Source organism: Schistosoma mansoni, chromosome 1 (genome assembly GCF_000237925.1).
Source record: "Schistosoma mansoni strain Puerto Rico chromosome 1, complete genome".
Lineage (NCBI taxonomy): Eukaryota > Metazoa > Platyhelminthes > Trematoda > Strigeidida > Schistosomatidae > Schistosoma > Schistosoma mansoni.
In genome coordinates, this window is record NC_031495.1 from 29,669,826 (window position 1) to 29,692,799 (window position 22,974).

General features: G+C 31.9%; 1 protein-coding gene across 1 annotated transcript in view; it reads right to left on the reverse strand.

The window, feature by feature from the left end:
* Nucleotides 1-22,974, reverse strand: part of Smp_126140 (putative integrin alpha) — a gene marked incomplete at both ends in the record, with an annotated part of 64,653 nt that overhangs the window by 24,579 nt on the left and 17,100 nt on the right. Inside the window, 4 exons of the mRNA XM_018793981.1 lie at nucleotides 2,234-2,699; nucleotides 8,319-8,371; nucleotides 11,707-12,056; nucleotides 13,247-13,540. Of these exons, the coding sequence (XP_018648439.1) occupies nucleotides 2,234-2,699; nucleotides 8,319-8,371; nucleotides 11,707-12,056; nucleotides 13,247-13,540 (1,163 nt within the window). The remainder of the gene's footprint in view (nucleotides 1-2,233; nucleotides 2,700-8,318; nucleotides 8,372-11,706; nucleotides 12,057-13,246; nucleotides 13,541-22,974) is intronic.

Consider the following 22,974-nt stretch of genomic DNA (forward strand, 5'->3'; position numbering starts at 1 on the left):
CGGCATCCAACGGTGTTAATGTCTAACTTCAAACAATTTACGAAATTGAGCAACCATTCACCAATGTCTTCAGTGAGTTGTTATCTCCCAACAGACCTGGTTGAACTCCACTAGTTATTGCTTCTCACTAGAACTCCAGGATATACCGAATTGAGCCAGTCACTAGTGAGCATTGTTAGAAGGGGATTTTGTGTAGATTTTAGTAATTTTATATAGTTGAGATCATGAGTCAATTAAAGCTAGACCACCATGGAAAACCTAGAAACACTGGACGGCTGTTCCGTCCTATTTCAGAGAATCCTTAGCGGTGCGCATCCACGACCCCGCTTCACGAGATTCGGACCCGGGGCCTATCAGTTTCGCGCGCGAGCGCCTAACCTCTAGACCACTGAGCCGGCACTTCTGAGGATTCCCACAATAGAACGAAACGGCCGTCCAGTGCTTTTAGGTTTTCCATGGTGGTCTAGCTTCAATTGATTTATGGTCTTAACTGTTAAAACCTCAATAGTTAATAATAATTAAAAATCTACACGAAAATTCCTATAAATTAAGGATATACATAAAATTAATGGTAACTTAATTAATTCAAAATGTATAAATGAATATAAATTAAATGTTTAATACGAATTTTATATTACAGAGATGAACATAGTATACTTTATTAATTGTAATACTATATTTTAGTGAATGAATCATTCAAGTTAACTCATTTAAAATGTGACTAAGCAGTGCATTGGTTACGTAAGTCAAATGAATGACGCAATATTGTTGCTAAAACGAATATTGAATAATGTTATTGCCTTTTTTGAAATATAATTCAAGTCAATGTTAGTGAAGTTTGTCTTTTATTACTAATATTATTATTGCAACTCATAGTTATTCAGATCTATTTTGTCTAGTAACTTACTTGAGTCCGTGAACCGATCAATGTTAATCCACCATTGAGAACCGAAGACGATAAAGGACGGTCGCGCAATATCATGAATTGATTGAAGTTAGTCATCAACACCGTTAGTTAAAGGCTCAGTGGTCTAGAAGTTAAACATTCGCACGCGAGACTGAAGGTCCTGAGTTCTAATTCTGTATGTGAAATGATGGATACGCACTGCTAAGGCGTTCCATATTAGGAGTAAACGGCCGTCTATCATTACTAAGTTTTCAATTGTGCTCCAACATTGATCAATTCATAATCTCAAGTAATAACTTACAACAGAGGGACAATTTTATAATTGTTGAACAATGAACAAAATTATTGAAAATCACATTCTATTATACCGTTAATAATAAGTTTCGTTTTTCGTCTATTCATCAGATCCTAATTGATTTTTAATTGAAATTGACGATCATGAAAAACCTTGAGTCAAATATTCATGCTTGAAAACTATTGAAGACTTATTTAATCGGTCAATTATAGATGAATAATTGAGAACAAAAATATTAAATTGGAAAAACAGTTTAAACAAAACATTACAACCAAAGGAGACTTCATTTAGTTAACGAAGTTCCTATCAACTTTATGATGAATATAACAAAGGGCTATTGTATAATCGCTCCTAGGTTCTATTTGGGTCCGTATTTGAAAGAGTTAGGTCACTAAGTTGAACCAAATCTAAAACCCCAGTTAAAAAATAATGACGGACTGATATGCCCATTCTATAGCGCCACCTTTCACATTACAGTTCCACATAATTTCCTAAAGGTGATGAACAGTGGATGATGTGGATGTATTTGAATAGTTGTTAATATCCTTTAGACACTTTATATTAATTACAGTATAAACTTAGAACCAATCACTTAACTTATTACCATATCACGAAAGACCAACAATAGTAGAAGGACTATACAAAAGAACAGTTAATAAGCAGAGACGGATGGCGGCGAGCAGAGGAATTCAGGACGTGGGTTTCGTCCTATTCGTGACTCGTCAGCTGAGTGTACCTGGATCAATGGAAAATTCAAACAACCAATACAAAAATGAATAAAAACAATTAGTATTAAATTTGATTGACTAAGATATTATTCCCACTTCTACGAAGATTAACCCGGTCATAACCATCTATGTTTTTGTGAATATTGAGGGTAGGATGTTTTCTTTATTCCATAAAATTGGTTGTTACCAAGACGGACCTAATCTGTAAAAATGTTTTTAAAACTTGCAATACTTAAGTATATATTTCTATGGTTCTTAAAGTGAAAACACACTTGGGAATCTCATAACTGAATAGTTAATTACCTGAAAAGGTTCTGTATCCAGTATGGAGTCTTTCTTGCCTAAATAAATGAAAACAGCTCCCTTATGTGTTCGTCCATCAGGATCAGTACAATAAGGACAACTGACAGCTAAATCTTCGGTTCCATCACCATCGATATCACCAATGTTTGTTAGGGCATGACCAAATCGACCTTTAGGGGATTTTGGTCCTTGTAAAATCACTGGATCTTGAGTGAAATAATCTGGTATTTCTGGTCTTTGCTTAGAGTCACTAAGTAAATTAGATAAATTTAAATGATTTCCGTAAAAGATATAAACTCTTCCAATATCCGGTAAAAGATTTGACCATTGACTACCTTCATTATGATTAAATTGTTTCGAATTTATTGTATCTTGTAATCCTTCTTGATTCTGGCGTCGAGTAAAATATGGTGCACCAACAATAATATCAACTAGACCATTTCCATCAAGATCTGCAACAGCAAGACTGAAAAAAAATTAAATGTTTAACATTAAAACTCATCAACTCTTGATAAATTCATTCATAAGATGAAAGATTATGATCATTTTCAATAAATTCAGGTTGACCTTTTTAGTCACTAGCGTTTTATCATAATATTTATGAGGTTGCAGTGACCAATATCAAGTCTGATTATTTGTGCATTTATCTTTGAAATCTTCCTATGCTTAATAAATTAATAAACCTTTTAAAAATTTATGATTAAATCTATCTGACTATGAGTTTCTTGCTTGTTTTTTCCAGACTGTATTCATTTAAGAGATAGAAATAAACACAATGATTAAGAAAACACATTCAGGAATTTGTAAGTGGACAGATCACTAATAACCTAGATAGATGAGTATTGAATTAAAACAAAGAATGTTATTATTAGTATAGGGTTGACGAGATTGTTGAGTTTTAATTGAGACCGTGAACTAATCAGTGTTAGACCACAATTGAAAACCTGGGAGCACTGAACGGCCGTTTCTTCCTAGTATAGGACTCCTCAGCAGTGCATATTCACGATCATGTGCTTACTGTGACTAAATTTGAGAGGTTATTTTCGGAGTTCCAGTAAGAAGCCGTGACCAGTAGAATTCAACCGTGTCGAGTATGAAGCAGTTACCCAACAAAGACAATGGAAAATCGATGCGCAATATCACGGATTGATTGAAGTTTATCATTAACACCGTTAGATAACGGCTCAGTGGCCTAGAAGTTATGCGTTCACACATGAGACTGAAGGTCCTGAGTTCTAACTCTGTATTTAGAATGGTGGATACGCACTGCTGAGGTGTTCCATACTAGGACTAATCAACCGTCCATTACTTCCAGGTTTTCATTTGTGGTTGATTGCTACGTGATCTCAATCAAAACTCAATGATCTCCACAACCTTGTAATGAAAAATAACCAGTATTTGATGAATTACATTCCTAATAGAATCGTCTTTCTGAAGATTCTTGACGTATGAAGGTACAGATGTTCAGTACTTCATAGTTTTTAACAGTTTTTCAACAGATATAATTTGTGTGATATGATCTATTTCTAAAATATGCAGACGTGTACATATAATCTAAATGAATTGTTTGATTTAGTTTAGTAAATTGCTGAATAGCAAAATGAGGATATTTCAATATGTTTATCCACACTTATGTTTGAAGGAGACAAATAGAAAGTCATAAATAGTTTACTCTTAGACACATCTGTTTCTTAGATAGTAATATTCACTATGAAATTTCATGGTACGATTATGTGATTAAGTATTAAATTCCAACTTGAATTCGGTAATTATTTAATAAAATTAATGTCATTGGAATATTTTACGGATAATCTTATTTATCACATAGGAATTTCACTAAGGAAAAGTGTACAATATTTGTAAAAAAGGCGCTTAAATATTGTTTAAATCATATAAAAACCAATTATAAATTCCTTTGAACTTTAATTAAAATTTATTATCAGTGTCTATATAATTTTACAGAAAACTTGAGATGATTAATTAATGTCCGTTGATTAGTCCTAGTATAGAACACCTCAGCAGTGCGTATCCACCATTCTACATACAGAGTTAGAACTCATAAGCTTCAGTTTCATGTGTGAACGCATAACGTCTAGGCCACTGAGCCGGTATCTAACAGTGTTAATGACTAACTTCAATCAATCCATGACATTGCGCGTCCACCTTCTATTGCCTTTGGTGGATAACTGCCTCATACTCTACACGGATTAGCTCTGCTGATTATGGTCATGATCATACTGGGTATTTATAAGTTCGTTGTTATGATTTCATGTGTTACTTCCAGTCATATACTACTGGTTGAAATATTCTAAGCTTTTTAATGATCTAATTTAATGACCACATCATTAACTCATTATACTGATGTTCTGTAAAATGTGCACACAATAACAATCAATACATGACCTTTTAGCAATGATATAATAATTGCAACTAATATGTAGTAGATTCACTTGATATTAAGCATATAAATATGTCTGATTAAAAAACTCCAGACAATGAAAGAGGGGTTATTTTGATGAGATGGATAAAACAATTATGGAAGTGATAAAGATTTTGAAAATAAAACACCGACTTATCAACAATAAGTGTTATTACTTAAGATGATTAATTAATTAGTCTGAATTCTAACTAAATGTTTAATTAAATTAATCGGTGAAATAGATAAATGCATTAATATAAAACGCATGTATTCATCTAGCTTTACGTATTACTAGAAAATAACATAAATTAGTCATACAAGTAAAGTGCGGGAATTAACGTTTTTTATAAGAGATATTTTAGTAAAACCTAGTTAATATTAATTAATAAAGAGAAATGTAGAAAATTTGACGAAAGTACATAATTAGGTGAATTACCATAGTTGAAATCATGAGTCAATTGAAGCTAGACCACCATAAAAAACTTGGAAGCACTGGACGGCCGTTTCCAGGACGTATATCTTGAAGTCAGTCACTAGTGAGCATATGATTATAATCAGAAGTGGCTCTGTGGAGATTTCAGAAGTCCCACAATAGGGCGAAACGGCCGTCATGGTGGTCTAGCGTCAATTGACTCATGATTTCAACTATAGAAATACTGAAATCTCCACAAAACCCGCTTCTGATTAGGTGAATTACGTTGTTGTTTCAAAGTTTAGTAAATGCTACTTTAGTAAGTAATTTATTCCAAGCCTTAAACTTCCTACTTCAAGCAGTGAACACTAGTTGAATTTAGTAAAAACTGATTAGTGAATATTATCCTGCATAACGTTGGCAATTAACTATTCTCAAAGGAAAAGAAGGTAGTATTCATTATTGAAGAGCATCATTCGTACACCCAGGGCAGATAGCATATCTTATTTGTCCAAGTTCGAAATACTTCGAGTTTAACAACCATCAACTTGAAATCAGAAATCGATTGACATTTTAAAATATTTAATGATTAGATTGAGCTTTGCTTAGTTCATGAACTGAAAACATTGAGTGGAGCATATCAGGTAGACCATATTCATTAATTCATATTTTATTACTTTGCCATTAAATATGGTTCATTTAAGCTTCAAATAGTCTCCGTCAGAAATTCAATAGGTTATTGTTTTAACGTTTAATGTAAAAGATGACCAAATTTAGATCGTCCAAAGTAACTATTATTAAAATAGAGTAATTTATTTTAGGTTTTCATCTCTTCTAAATATAATTATTATGAAACTGTGATGGTCGTATTTGACTTTCTGACCAACCCACTAATAAGAATTGGGAGTTGTTACAAAATCAGGTCTAGTATACGAAATCAAATTTAGACACGGAGATATTCAGATGAATATTGAAATAGAAAATGAATTATTAAAAGTACCATAGACTTTCGTTTCTGATTGGCAAACTGTTAATCAGTCGCACTGAAGCGTGTTTCATTGTATTTTTTAATGATTTTTAACACTTGATTGTCCATGATTTTATGTAGAAAGGCAGTTATACTAATTATACACCAGGATAGGCTAGATGCAAAGCTTTATCAACAATAAGGCTTGAATTTGCTTTTTACATATAGTAGGGATTTCAGAATTGAACATTAATATACTAGATTTCGATTATGTGAAATTGGATTTTTGGTTACATAGTGAACAGACAAGGACATATTCTTATGCGCTAAGTTTTATCTTCAACCGCATCATTCATAGGCGTAAATTATTGATTTCAAGCTAAAAACAAGAGATTCAAACTCTGTTCCTTAGTTATTTCATACGTACACATTAATATGAATATTTATCACAGTAGTCAAATCAATTAAAAGAAGCCATTGGACATTGAAAGATGATGGCACGAAGTGACACCTAAACCCTAAGAGTCAGACACTTGCAGTTAATCTCAAAGGTCCTGAGTTTAAATCCCGTTGAGATCGTATTTGCTCAATGCTGAGCAGCATAGAAGGACTGGACAGCTGTCCTGTACTTCCTGACTTTCATTGATCAAATAATTAGGGTTGATCTTTGATGTAAACTATGAAAATGCGACAATAATCAATGACTTTGAAATCAGTTAGTTGTAATAAAAATGAGAAATAACAAAAATAACGCAATTGATTTACACTATTACATAACACATAAAAACTTAGTTTAAACGGAGCTCACAATTTTTTTATTGAAATTTTTAATTGACCGGTAAAATAGTTAAATTTTAAAACTTCCTAACAATATTGAAAGATGCACCAATAATGATGATAGAATATTTTGTTAATCATTATTAAATTCTCAGTATGGGGATTTGTGGAGATTGTAGTATTTTAACAATTGAGTTTACGAACCGATCTTAGCTAGACCATTAGCGTTTGCATGCAAGACCGAAAGTCCTGGGTCAAGTCTCGCGTGTGGAATTGTGGATGTGCGCTGCTGAGGAGTTTCATGCCAGGACGAAACAGCCGTTCAATGCTTCCAGACATTCAATGGTGGTCTAGCATAAACCGACTCATCAATTCAACTGTTATCATTTAGTTGTTTGAAAAGACTCATTATTTAAATTGTAAAGTATATTCTTCAAAATTTTAATTTCATCACTAAATGACATTAATTCAAAGCTTATTGTAATGATAGATACATTGAAAATCATTAAACAATGTATTTCTTTGTATTGTTCACTCAGCACTAGTTTCCTCATTAAAATTAATTTTGAATCGAATATTTATCATGAATTCTTTACATATAATCATACGGTAATTATTGACTAAGTTAAGATTTATATTCATGGTGATAGTGTTAAATTGAACTGCATTGTAAAACATAACGACAGTGTTATTCACTGCTCTATAAATCTCCAGTAATGTTGATTAGTAGTAAAAATTAACTTGGAATAAAGGAGTCTCACTTAAACCTTTATGTTAATAAAATTTATTATTTAACTCTTAATCAGCTTATTATTTAATGTAGTTATATATTATATACAAATAAAGTCAAAATCATGAGTCAATGGAAGCTAGACCACCATAGAAAACGTGGAAGCACTGGACGGCCGTTTCATCCTACTACTCCTCAGCAGTGCGCATCCACGATCCCACCTCGCGAGATTCGAACCCAGGACCTACCAGTCTTGTGCCAGAGCATTTAACCGCTGAGGAGTCCCATAGTAGGACGAAACGGCCGTCCACTGTTTCCAGGTTTTCCATGGTGGTCTATCTTTATTTGACTAATGATTTCAACTATGGAAATACTGAAATCTTCACAAAACCCCTTCCAAATAAAGTTAATTTTGAACACTACCTCACGAAGAGAATTCTTTCATTTAGAAAACAAAAAACTGGCTCAAGATATACATTGTATTATTGGATGATTCAGATACAGTGAATGATATCTAAGTGGATTTTACTACCTTAAATTTCATTTTCAAGAAGGTCTTTTTATTATAAGATGTAATAATTCATGAAAGAAATAGTAGAATAATTACATGACTGATAATGTAGAATTCCGATAGTGATTAGCTAATGTATGTTACTTCTGATTTGTATATTTGACCGGAACAATTAAAGTCAATTTTGAATTTTGAAAAAATAAGTTTCTACTATTTTGGTATGATTAAAAATATATAAAATAAAATATTAAAATTTCTAATTTACTTACCTATATCCAAAATAACTTCCAACATGACTCCATTTATCTTTCAAATAAGTTATCTATTTTTAAAATATAAATAATATCGAAGATAAAACATTATAATATAAGACTTTGTGATCTGATCATTTAAAGAATTAGCAAAAAAATGATTTTCTGAAAAAAAAAACACATTTACCCGAATCTCAAAAATTATCATAGAAGATTGACTAGTGTAGGATATATGTATAAATATTACTTAAATAGCACATGAAAAGTATAAACTCTTGATTTCATCAAGATTAAAATTTTCTAGTTGTCTAGTGCAACAGTCAGCAACATCCTACTGTGGGAGAGAACAAACTAACTTCCATATAAGGAGGAACTTAGGAAAAGATACTGTAAGTAGATAGGACATACATTAAAGAAATCATCAAACTGCATCAGCGCTAATTTGGAACCCTTAAGGGAAATGGAAAAGAGGGAGGCCAAAGAACACACTGCGTCGGAAATTGGAAGCAGACATCAAAAGGATGAATATCAACTGGAAACAATTGAAAAGAATTACCTCTGACAGAGTTGGATGGAGAATGCTGGTAGGTGGCCTATGCTCCTTCCCGAGGGGTAGCAGGCGCAAAGTAGTAGGTAAGTAAGTAATCCAACGGTATATTTTTAATATCGCATTTAGTATTTGGTAAAGTGACAATAAAACACTTTGTAGGTTGAAATGAATTCATTTCATCATCTCTTGAACTCTGATTCTTTCACAGACTCACAGAATTGTATAAATAAATGAAATGTTACACAAATACAATATTACGTGTGATATGCACGAAGTTCATGAAAAATAATTATGATTGTTTTCATATTCACACAAGTTTAATTTATTGACGGATGAAATAGATAGGAGTCTATGTGATGTAATCGATAAATGGGCGAAATAATGGCAAACATCTACGTCTTATAGAAGCAACAATTATTCGTCATCTCAATTGTAGTCAATGTATACGCCTGGCATCAGCGTATTTACAACAGTTCCCTTCCTTGATGTTTTACTTTATTTGTTCGATTTGTATTCCTAATAACAACTTCACCATACATTTCAGTCAAGTTTTCAATCTAATTTATGGTTACTATAAGTAGTTTTATTATTTTAAGATTATTTAATAAAATGTTTGATTCCATATCAATTTAGCCATTCGAATAAATTAGTTTTCTTGGACTATATCAATTACTATAGCCCTTATCACCATTAATTTGTCATTGTTTTTTCGTCATTACTAACACTTTTAGTATGCTGCTTGCCGTAATCATAAAAATTTGCAGATATCCCTTATATTCAAGTACGTCATAAACTTTCTCTCTTTCACGCTCTCTCAGTTATTTCGTTTGTATATCCATAAACTTGTATGAATATGGCAAGTAATTACAACTTTTTTCAGCGATGATTTTTCGCTAGATTTTCACTAGATAAATACATTTTACTCACCAATTACATCTTGATAACGTTTTATATTTATTAATATAAATCGCTGGATTTGTGAGTGATTTACAGCATATAAAGTGTCTAAAAGTACTCATTTTATCCCATCATGTTTGTTGTCTTTGTATTTCTTAAAACGTTTATCAAGAGAACTACTTGTATGAAAAGAAGTAGTAAATGGTATGTATGTCTTATAACCATTTAGGACTAAATTCAAAATGCGTACTGATTTACTTTGGTGAACAAAATGAATTTCCCAAAGACTATTTTATTTAACAGATTAAATATTTAAATAGTACAAATTTGATTATATTGAACATTGAATACAGTTGAGGATATTGAATGGCAGTCTAATGTGAAATAGTTCGTATATCAAATTGAAACTGAATACAGTACAATTTTGTAGTATTTTCAATGCCTAAACCTTGGAATTGAAGACCATTGTATCAGTGAATAAAAATAAAAAGAATTTAAGCGAATAAAATTTTCCTTTCGAAGAGATCATTTACTTAAGCTGTACATTCGTATTTATAGTTATGTTGTTATTATATGTCTATAGAAGGATAGAAGAGATTGCATCATAAATTGATTCGAGACTTATTGTCATATGAGGTTACCCAATAATCAAGGGGTACGAGAAGATCTATCACCTGAGTCTCAAATCATAATGCAATCTTTTCCATCGTTCTATAGACATATATTTACCACATAATTATAAATACGAATGTACAGCTTAAGTAAATGATTTTGTCCAAAAGAAACTTTTCTTCGCTTGAATTCTCTTTATTTGAAGACCATTAAATTGACATATAATGACAAATATATTTCTTAATCCTAAGATAAATTAATCAAAACACAGCGAAAATATTTACATATGGTACTAACAGTCAAGATGTTGTCTCTTTCCTAATATTTATTTGTTTGTTTTTAGATTCCCTGTCTACCAAAATAAACAGGAATTTAAATCAGGCCATTATCGTTTGAATTCGTAATGATATTACTATCGACATTATTGTTATTACTGATTACTGATAATATTACTTCATATATTTAAGCACCTCATATAGGTTAATCAGAATTGAAAATCTAACTTTTGGATGTAACAAGTCGAGTATTTAAAGAAAATGCAGATTGAATAGTTTGAAATTCATTGTTAGAATTAATTGACCAATGAAAGTTATGTTGCATCGGATATCTGTTTCATTCTATTCAGAAATTTTGGTATCGACAGTTAACATCCAAGACTCCGCCAAAAACTGGGTAAGACAAATTACCCTCAGAATACAAATTTGGAATCAAAAGATTTCTTTACAATTTCAGTCATTTCATAATATATTATGAATGATGTCGAATTTAATCAGTTTTATTTTCATTCCGCTATAAAAAATAAAACTTTTGAATAGAATAGATACAGCAAGTTTTTCAGTGTATGTTTTAAGAATTACGTGCATTCCTTTAAGTAGGTTACACAAACCAATCCAACTCTGTCTCATGAATCTTACTGTTCAACACAGAATAATCTGACTTTTAATTGGTCTATGTAATAAACTCATTAATTGGAGGAGGATTTAAATGTTACGGTACATTAGATACTTTTTCATTACTATAGAAACGTTCAATGGAAACATTCTACAACTAATCTTGAATTGTTACTTAACGGGACTACCTTGTATAAAATAAATTTGTCCTTCTTTATATCAAACATGAGGGAAAACTATCTTTTAGATGTTAGCTATCGACAAACAAAAAATTTGAAATTTGGGTAAATAATAAGTTTATACAGATGGCAAAAAAGTTAAGACTACTAAAGAAATCTGAAAGTAGAATGTAAAACTCCCTGATACTTCTGAAAAACCAGTAAACATATATTTTTACATCAATAAGTAAAAACCAATAATAATATGAGAAAATAAATTCAGAATATTTAATACTTACTCCGCCTAAATCCATAGCTTGATTCAATATCATAATAATTCCACGATAGTCATTATCAATCCACATTGGACTTGATGTAATGACGTTGATGTTTGACTGAAAATGCTGTCGATCATCTGATTGTAAATGTTTATGTTGTTCACCCAGTTTATTATCATTATTATTTAATTTGGCTAAAGCAATAGCATATCCTAAACCGAAACCCTTATGCTTCAAATCATGTGATGAACTTTTCAATCGGATTGCATTGATTAATTCACGACCACGATAACGGCCTAGAAAGATATTTCCCTCAGTTAAATAACTTCCAGGCATTCCTAAAGCAACTAATGCTTCACCGGATTGGTTACCTATTTGGTAAGGAATGTCGAAAATGAAAGCAAACTAATGGATAAAATGAATTTTAAAATTGAAATGAATATCTTTCCAAAGAAACTATGGGATGTTCTGCAGGTTTTGCCATTGAATCTTAGTCTTTATTTAAGACTGAGATCATGTGGTGAACTGTTGTAAGTAGCACTGAACCGATAATGTATTAGTAAATCAATATAAATCAGTAACATATGTTTCTTAAAGGTTCACTTCCTCCTAGAAATATGTAAATTATTTATTGCCGACTTAATTGCTTGAAGATTAGGCTGTCTCTGTGTTACCTAGGTTCGATCTCTGATAGGTTCGTAGTTGGGTACTGCTGAGGAGCTACATACTTGGACGAAACAACTGTCTGATGCTTCCTAGTCTTTAGTGGTTAACTAACTAAGATCAGTCCTCGAAGTAGTCTAAGAAAGTAGCAGCGTCTACGTTGTTTTAAAAGATCAAGCAAAGTATTTCAAAGTATGTAGCCACCATTTAGGCATTCAAATATATGTTGAATAATAATTTCAGAAAACTCACTCTTCTATGGATAACTCGTAAATAAAAAAATATTTACAACATTCCTATTTTATGTATTTTGATTAGCAGGACATTTATGTTGAATTTCGAAACTATTTCACGTGAATTATGCTATGAAAAATGTATGGCCTTTTGTTAGTCGCCTACAAACATCTATATGCATAAATGTTTTTAGAGAGTCACATGTTCCTTTTTGAAAATTTTGTCCAACTGAAATTAGGCAATCTACCTAGGTGGTTTAGGCAAACATCGAAAAAAGCCTAAAATGAAAATTAACATTCAATGGGAAACGACTAAAAACTATAGAGTACAGAACATCCGTATCGTTATATTGTAGTCCATTCAGTGGCATATGCCTATATCCCTTCAGAAATTCAACTCATGACATTCTCGTCTCAGAATCCACAAGACATCTTAAACACAGCTGACTCAGTAGAAAAATGTTAACATTATTTAATTTTAGCCAGTTTAATGACTCAAAGAAAACTAAACCAATTATCAGCCGTGAGTTCTTGGCTTACTTCTATGTAAAACTAACTCTTAAACAAGTATATCATATTTAGAATAATAATTCTCGATTTTTATATTAGACAGCTTAAAATATAGTGTGCTTGGGATTTAAACAAAAGGTAAATAAAGCACTCACCTGCTTGTACATCTGCACTGAATCCAGCAAGACATGCACCTTCTTCTTGACTATTACAAGGATCTACAGAAACATATTGCATAGATGTTCCTGTATATAAAGCACAATTTCCGATCCCAAGCGAACTTTTCGATTTAACTGATGATTTGTATTGATTAACCGAATTAACTGTTAAATCATTAGGAATTTCGTTCATTAAGTCAGAATTCAATAAATAACGAAAATCACAACCAAGTTGTATTCCATCAACAGCGTTGTTCGCAGCTGCCACAGTCCCACCTAACCAATGAGATACTGAAATATTAACAACAACAAAATATTATTTGAACTCCAGATTGAGAATTTACCATACAGAAATTAATTTACAAATGTTTTTGAAATTTAAAATTCTATTTGACATAAAGTTTTATTAACATATTTGACTTACGCAGTTGAATCCACGAGTCGATCGAAGCTAGATCACCGATGAAAGCCTTGAAGAACTGAGCAGCCATTTCGTCCTACTATGGGACTCTTATGTAGTGCTCGTCGACGATCCCGCATGCGTGATCACGTGCGAGACTTAAGGCCTTGGGTTCGAGTCCTGCATGTTGAATCGTAAATCCTCACTTCCAAGGAGTCCCATATTAGGACGAAATGTTTGTCCAGTGCTTTCGGGTTTTCAATGTTGGTCTAGCTTAGATTGACTCGCGAATACAAATTTGAGAATACTGCAATCTCCACAAATCCCCTAAATTGATATTTGATTTAACTGGAATCAATTATTAATGTGATTTCTTGTCTAGAATACAAATTGTTTCATTTTAGGCATAAATTTGACTAGTTTATAACCCTCTCAAAAAATTTGTACTGGCTCAGAACTTTAAACTCACCTAAATGATCTCCGTAACTATTAGTGTTCTATCATTTTAATACTACTGATATAAATTAAGTTAGGCACATATCAGTGATGATGTATCGTTATGTAGTTTAAAAAAGTCGTTGTCTATAAGACCCAATTTATTAACATTATTTGATATAGTATATCAATCTGAGAAATAAATTAATCTTCAGAATTACAACTGGATACTGCTGAACAATCAAAGATATTTCAGTTTATTTTAAAAAGCGATATCTCTGAATAGAAAACAATAATATATACGAACATTTGTCAATATTAGAACGAATAGTTTGACAGAAAGTAGGCGCCGAATATAAAGAAGACATTATTTGTGAAAATTATGTTTGGAATAATCTCAGCGATTGAAATTTAGATAATTCCAACGTTTAGTTCAGCAAACGTTTCCGAAATTCTTCAGGGTAATGATCAAAACTAAAATTACCAAAGAAATACGTAATGTTTAACAATGAAATCAAACCTTTAATGCGCTTATCCAGTCGTATTCAGAATGTTGACTTAAGTATGTAGGATAACATGAGTTCAGACAGGTTTGCTAGACTAGACATTGGAATTATTGAAATCTTAATCTCTGAGATTATCTCAAACATTAGTATGTTATTGATAATCTTGATCCTACTTGAATATTTACGTTAGAATGTAGATACAGAAAATGTTAAGTAATATGAGTAGTCATAAAAACAAAAACAAAAATACAATAACACTAAAGGGAACTACTTGACAAAAGGATAAATAACTGATACAACGTATAAATAAAAAAATTTAAAGCGTTACATTACAAAATGTAAGTGGATATGACATTTATGAGGGGTGTTATGTTCTCATTCGTATCCTAAACTGCAAATATTCTTCAGCACTTCAAATTGTAACAATGTTGAAACTTAAATAATTTTTGGCTCTCTTTTACTCTTTATTTAAGTGATTTTGATTAGCTTACTTTGGAATTATAAAATATGAAGTGAATAATAACAATTAGGTGAACGAACAAAATAAAAAAGCAAATACATACTCAATGAAAGAATTAATGACTTTAACAAAGACGGTTCTTGAAGACGAAATCATTTACTGAGACTGTACAACTTTATTTATATTAATTTAACATAAAGAGTAGTGTGATGGAAAATATAGTAAGATTGTATCATGAAGTATTAGATAAAACGTGAACTTTTTCAAAATGAATCTTCGAATATTCTTCTGGGTGATTGTCAAACGGAATATGCAACAGCTTAGTTATTGTGCACCCTGTAAATCCCGATGATATTGTCTCACGATAATAATCTTTCAAAGCGATCTATACGATCATCCTAACTAGCTCAAATATGGTACAAATGAAAAACTTTAGCGCACTGAAGAGGATTTCAGCAATCCATTGACTGTAACTCAGACTCTGTATATAAAGGCAATATATTTAATCGCTCAGCTTATGTTCATCCTGAACCCCTTTCTTTTCTTCTATTCTGATCAATCAGTTTTCATTAATTCCTTTTAATTTTCTCTAATAGTTTAGTGGTTAACTATTTTTACATCGTTCAATTAATATTTTGTTTAAATTCATTAGGTGGAAAATCACTTGACTACTATTCGATAAAATAAATTATTTCCGGTATTATGACTTGTTTTCACTCGATTCTTTAATATACTGCTAGATAAACACAATTTTACAGCTACAACAAACGGTTTCATTGAAAAAACTATTTTCTTGACTGAACAGCATTTATGAAAACTAAGTGTTGATATTGCCAATAAAAAAGATTAACAACCAGTGTGATGGACACTCAGAAATATGATATTTCAACAATTACTTTTCACTGAATTATACTTTCAGATACCAAAGAAAGGAGATCTCAGCAAGTGTGATAACTACAGTGGCATCACTCTTCTCTCAATACCAGCAAAAGTCTTCAACAGGATATTGTTAAACAGAATGAAGGACTCCGTAGACGCCCAACTTCGAGATCAACAGGCTGGATTTCGTAAGGATAGATCGTGTACAGACCAAATCGCAACTCTACAGATCATTGTGGAACAGTCAATTGAATGGAATTCATCACTCTACATCAACTTCATTGACTACGCGAAAGCATTTGATAGCGTGGACAGGACAACACTATGGAGGCTTCTTCGACACTACGGCGTGCCTGAGAAGATGGTCAATATCATACGGAACTCCTATGATGGACTAAACTGCCAAATCATCCTTGTCGGACAACTCACTGACTCATTCGAGATAAAGACCGGTGTTAGGCAAGGTTGATTACTCTCACCCTTTCTCTTTCTCCTGGTGATCGACTGGATCATGAAGACGTCAACATCTGGAGGAAAGCACGGGATACAGTGGACAGGTAGGATGCAGCTGGACGATTTAGACTTCGCAGATGATCTGGCTCTTCTATCACAAACGCAACAACAAATGCAAGAGAAAACGACCAATGTAGCAGCAGCCTCAGTAGCACTAGGTCTCAATATAAACAAAGGGAAAAGCAAGACTCTCCTATACAATACAACATGCACCAATCGAATTACTCTTGACGGAGAAGCGTCGGAAGATGTGAAAACCTTTACATATCTGGGCAGCATCATTGACGAACGCGGTGGATCTGATGCAGATGTGAGGGCGAGGATCGGCAAGGCAAGAGCTGCATATTTACAACTGAAGAACATCTGGAACTCAAAACAATTGTCAACCAACACCAAGATCAGAATTTTCAATACAAATGTGAAGACAGTTCTACTGTATGGGGCGGGAAGTGGAGAACTACGAAAGCCATCATCCAGAAGATACAGGTGTTTGTTAACAGTTGTCTACGCAAGATACTTCGGATTCGTTGGCCAGACACCATCAGCAATAAGTTACTGTGGGAGACAACAAACCAGATTCCAGCGGAGGAAGAAGTCAGGAAGAGGCGCTGGAAGTGGATAGGACACACATTGAGGAAAGCACCCAACTGCATCACAAAGGAGAAGAGGAAGACCAAAAAATACATTTCGCCGAGAAATGGAGACAGACATGAAAAGAATGAACAAAAGTTGGATAGAACTAGAAGAAAAGGCCCAGGACAGAGTGGGTTGGAGAATGCTAGTTGGCGGTCCATGGTCCATTGGGGGTAACAGGTGTAAGTAAGTAAGTAAGAATTATACTTAGTTGAAGTCGAACATAATTGATTTTATTATGACATAGATGGTTTTTTGTACTAACTAATAATGGTTAACTGATTTGTTTTTGACAGAAACAAAAGAATAAACCACAGTAAACTAGAAAACAATTCTAAAATTTATATATGCTAGTTTTCATTACTTATCTAATGCATTGAGTAGTAGTGTAAAGCAATTGTGGACACTGCTGAATTTCATAGTTTAGATGCCGCAATTCGATTAAAATTAAATAAATTAATCCCACAGTGCAAACTCAGCCATTTAAAGATGAGGCGTTGGTCACATGACTTATCATTTCTGTGTCCGACTCCCAGTGGGTTGTTGATGCCCACTCCTAAAGTGTCTTGTAACAAGGATAAAACCGTTGACCATTTCTCCTTGATTGTTTATGGTTGTCTAAATAAAGTAATCTCGTAATGTAAACCATAACATTGAGCAATAATAGTGTGATTACATCATTAAAATAAAATGTTAAAATATTTAACAGCCTTGAATAAATATTTTTCTTTACTAAGCAAAACAACCACAAAACTCTATAACTGGATAAAACTTTGTAGCTTGTAATCTCTTATCCTTAAATTGTATTTAGACTGCAATAATCACAATTTAAATGGGAATAAGACAAAATAGCATAGTTTATAGTTTATTTTGAAGATTTGTAACAGTAAGAACAAAGTTTTTTTTTAATAATTGACATTTCATTTTCAAAACTCACATTAGTAACATTCCGTTAAAGCTTTCAGCAATAAGTAGTGAGTCAGTTATATAAATAACGGTCATCTTGTATGTCGGATAAGTCATTTCAGAAAACCTTTTTTTTTAACATTTTACCGATAGGAACAACACATCATTCTATTCCTTCTATTGATTAATTAAGTAATGATAATCATTTTACATTTGTTTAAACTAAATATTGGACATAGTTAATATTAATTGAATATACATGTAAGTAATGAATGATTTGGCGCATAATTGTATACTGTTTATTTCAAATCAAAACGAAAACAAATATACTAATCATAACTAATGAGACAATAAGATCCTACCCTGGAGTTCAAGAAAATCTTGTATAAGTCTAGTAAAATCATTGAAAAAACAAAAAAAAACAACACCGCTTAATTTAAATTAATATTTAACAAATTATTGGTGTACAATGAAACGTGAATCATTTTGTTGTTCAATTTGAATTTGTTCAATTCATATTATAATGAACACAGTGTCATGTTTTATTAGAACAAATAGACGAAACAAGACAATAAATGAAGAAAACATACATTAGTGCATTCAGTTAAACAATAATTTTACAATGTTAATAATAATAATAAAGGAGAAGAAGAACATTTGAATGACTTATTAATTGAAATTAAATTGTTTCTAACTAATTCGTATTTGTAAAATGAAAAGTTAGTTGTTTTTACATTAGTTTATAGTAACTAAATTAAGCGCATAATTTCTAATGTTTATCATAAGAATTAAAGAATATTGAAATGAAAATGAAGAACATGTGTTGTTAAGTGCATTGTAAAAGTAAAAATGAAGAAAGCCTATAATCAACATTGGTAATCAGCTGTAAGATTATCTAGAAATTTAATGTTAAATCATGTTTAATCATTAGGTAGTAATTAATTAGTCATTCAATGGAATAGTTGAAAATTCCATAGGTTTAAGATACCGAATACACATTAGTCACTGTATAATTGTAAATAATTCTGAATTGATGAATTTTACAATGAGTATCAATATGTGGATTTCTGGAGACTGTAGAATTTTCACCGTTCAAATCACGAACTAATCTCAGTTGGATCACATTTGAAAACCTGAAAGCATTTAATAGTCAGGTCATTATGGTATGAGATTTCCCAACAGAGTGGGTCCACGATTTCATACAGATGAGTCAAATCAAGGAATGTCCGTCTCACACCCAAACGCTTAACCTCAAGATTATTGAGCCGACAACCAACGGTGATGATGTTTAACTTCAATTGATTTATCATATATCATGAATATATTTAAGTTAGACATTAACACCGTTCGATGCCGACCAAGTGGACTAGGGGTTAAGCGTTCGTGAGTGAGACTGAAGCCTCTGGATTCGAGTCATACGTGTGGGATAGCGGATGAGCACTGCTGTGAAGTCCTATACTAGGAAGAAATTACGTCTAGTGCTTCCACTTCTTCAATGGCGGTCCAGCCTAGATCAACTCAAGAATTGAACTAATAAAATTACTACAATCTCCACAAATATTCATTCTGACTTATTAATTCGCAGAAAAAACACATTGAAGTAAACGTATAGGAATACACTTAAAATAAATACTTGTTAATAAGAATATTTTGAAAGAAAGAAACCACGACTAAAAGTGTTTCGTCAAATGAAATAAATTTAGTTCTATCTTTGTAGTTTTTCATCTTATTTTATTTAACTTACAACTATCACACTTCTTGCTTTGAAATTTTATGACATCGGAAAAAAAGCTGTAATAATCATCACCTAATATATGGAATGAAAGTTCTTACATAGCTGAAGTTAGAAATATGAATCATCCGCTCTAGAGTTAATGTGATCACTTAGAAATCTGATGGTTTCTGATTTGACTTTTGGTGAGCTTATGAGTACATACTGCCCATATGTCCCACAATAGAACGAAACAATTGTCCAGTGTTTCTAGGTTTTCAGTGATTATCAAAATTTATCGAAAAGAATATTCTTCGTTCAAATATTAGTCTTTTAATATGATGGGGATCTTTAAACGATCATCAAAATGATGTCAGTTTATAATGTGAACACATTTTATAATGAATTAATCACCATATTCAATTCAATTAAATAATCCTTTTGCTGAAAATATCTTAGAAAAATTATGATGAATAAAAAGAAACACATTTCATTTTCAACAGACTTGATCCTAATAAGTTTTTCTCGAGTGGATCAAGTTGTAATGACCACTAATTTCATTACTATTATTGTTATATTATTGTTATTATTATTAATGGATCCCCATACTAAGGAACAATTCAATGTATGCTTAGATAAATCATATAATTCAGATGCAAATAATCGATAATGGTTATTGGCTGATATACTTCTAATTATCATATTTCGATTGATTGATCAGCATCCTGAATGTGATGTAAATTAATTCACTGAAAATAAGAACCGGCCAACCAATCGAGTTTTAGAAAAATTCGGTTACCATATTGTTTATAGAATATTTTATTTACAAGAATTTTTGTTTCAGTTATTTATAAAGTAAGTCTTACCTAATACTATATATATAGGGAATTTACTGTCAATTCTTATAAGATATCGTACATATTTCAAACGGTGTTGATTTGATAAAAGGTCTAGCTAAATTATTATTCATACTTCCAAATTCATCAATTTTCATAGTCAATGTAGTGCAATGTTTGGTCGATTTATCAGTTATTTATTTTTGTTACTATTTCACTCACAGAAATTAATTAGTTTTTAATTAATAATTGATTAATCTAATTGAAATGATAAAAATGATTGACAAAATTAGTTTTAAATGTTAGGTGATTGAATGTAGCTGACAGATAAACATAGTTAACTTGGGTTTCATACTAGAAGACATTCATTATCAGTCTGTACCTATAATCCTGAGGAAACCGATGCGCTCTGGTAGTTTCGAATCTACGTCAATTAGCTTCAGGGCCTGAGACATAATCATTCGAACCACAGTTGTCATCCTGTATGATTGAGGAATTTACAACTGATTGATTATTGAATGGTGACCAATATCAACCTTGAGACTCAGGTACAAAATAACACTCACTTTGACCCATTATGAAATTCATAAATATATAACAATTGACGGCAATCGGTTTATTACTTTTCGAATTAGCTTTGACTAACTTATATTTTAAAGTATGTAACCTTAATTAAAACCACAGACGATGTCTATTTGATTTACATCAATTGCTTACTGTTTTATCTTTTTTTTTAATATGAAAATTTACGGTTAGTTATACTTCACATTGAATTGTTTAAGTATGTATGATGAAAGCCTATTGCAGAGATTAGCAAACATTACTAAAATATTATGCAGAATTATTGTTAAGGTATCAAATAAAAATTTTTTTGGGGGGGAGATTAAAATAAACTGTCCACTTTAGATATGTATGTAGCCTATCTGTATATATATAATGTTAACTGGGAAAAACTAATTTAAGATAAACAAAATGCTTCAAATTGGAAAAAAAGCCGACGATCAAATTATTTCGGTAAATTCATCTATTCATAGATATGTATATATAAACATTAAATTTCACATATTCATCACAAGATCACAGTTTCCTAGACAATCTTTCTTCAATTTTTAAAGATGTGTCCGAGAAATTTATGACGAAAAAAAATAGATAAAATAATTTTTTATATATAGGACATTAAACTTAAAAATGATAGTGGAAGAAGCTATTTTGATCAGACTAATTATCAATAATCCAAGCAACTTTATCGGTTCGACTGCCTATGAAGAACTTTGGGCAAATATATATATATAGAGAGAGAGAGAAAGAGGAGAGGGAGAGGGGGAGAGAGAGGGACAGAGAAATTGTCACATGTTTATTATTGTCAATAATGTTTGAATTTACAATGTATTTTTGTCCTAGTTATTACATACACGTACGTACGCACTCAACAAAAAGAATATTTGTTTAAAATGATGAAGAAAAATAGAAGATATTAACAGTAATATAAACAAAACTATTCATCTATTCATCTCAAGCACCTGAGGAACAATTTTTTGTATGTGAAATAAAAGTGTCTAGCAATAAGAAGGATATATATATGGAACTATTGATTTCTGACCAAAAAAGTAATAATGTTATCGGTTTTTCTTTTTTTTTTTAGAAAAAGTACACAATTTGCATTTTGAAATCAATATACATGTATTTATCTTGTTTTCTTATTTTAATGGTAAGTTTTGAAGGCTATGGTACATACAGTGACTTGATAAGAGATTTGAAATTTTATCCATAATGTATGTAAGACTACTTTGTCGATCAAAGTAAAATTACGAAATGAATAGTCCTGACGTTAGATATAGAACAGTAGTAAAAATGGTAAATTGATTGATGAGGCTATGAACCCTCGTATACTAAGTTGGCTAGAACTATGTCGACCGTGTTTAGTCTTTTCTTCTGGCTAAAATCTGGGAGACGGACGTAATCCCATATGACTGGTCACAATCTCTGATTGTCCCAATATATAAGAAGGGGTCCAAATCATCCTGCGATAACCATAGAGGGATTAGTCTGACTAACATAGCATTTAAAATACTAGCCTCAATAATTATCGGGCGCCTAACTAAGACTCGTGAACTGCAAACACGAGAAAATCAGGCTGGCTTCAGACCTGGTCGTGGCTGTATCGACCACATATTCACCATTCGTCAAGTTTTGGAGCACAGACATGCTTATCGGCGTCCGACAATGATAGTTTTTCTTGACTTGAAAGCAGCATTTGACTATGTAGATCGAGAGGTTCTGTGGCAGTGTCTGTCATTAAAAGGTGTACCTCAGAAGTACATAAACCTTGTGAAGGCTCTCTACTCGAACACTACCAGTCGAGTGAGAGCTTATGGCGAACTGTCATATGATTTTACAACCTCAAGTGGTGTCCGTCAAGACTGTCCACTATCCCCATTTTTGTTTA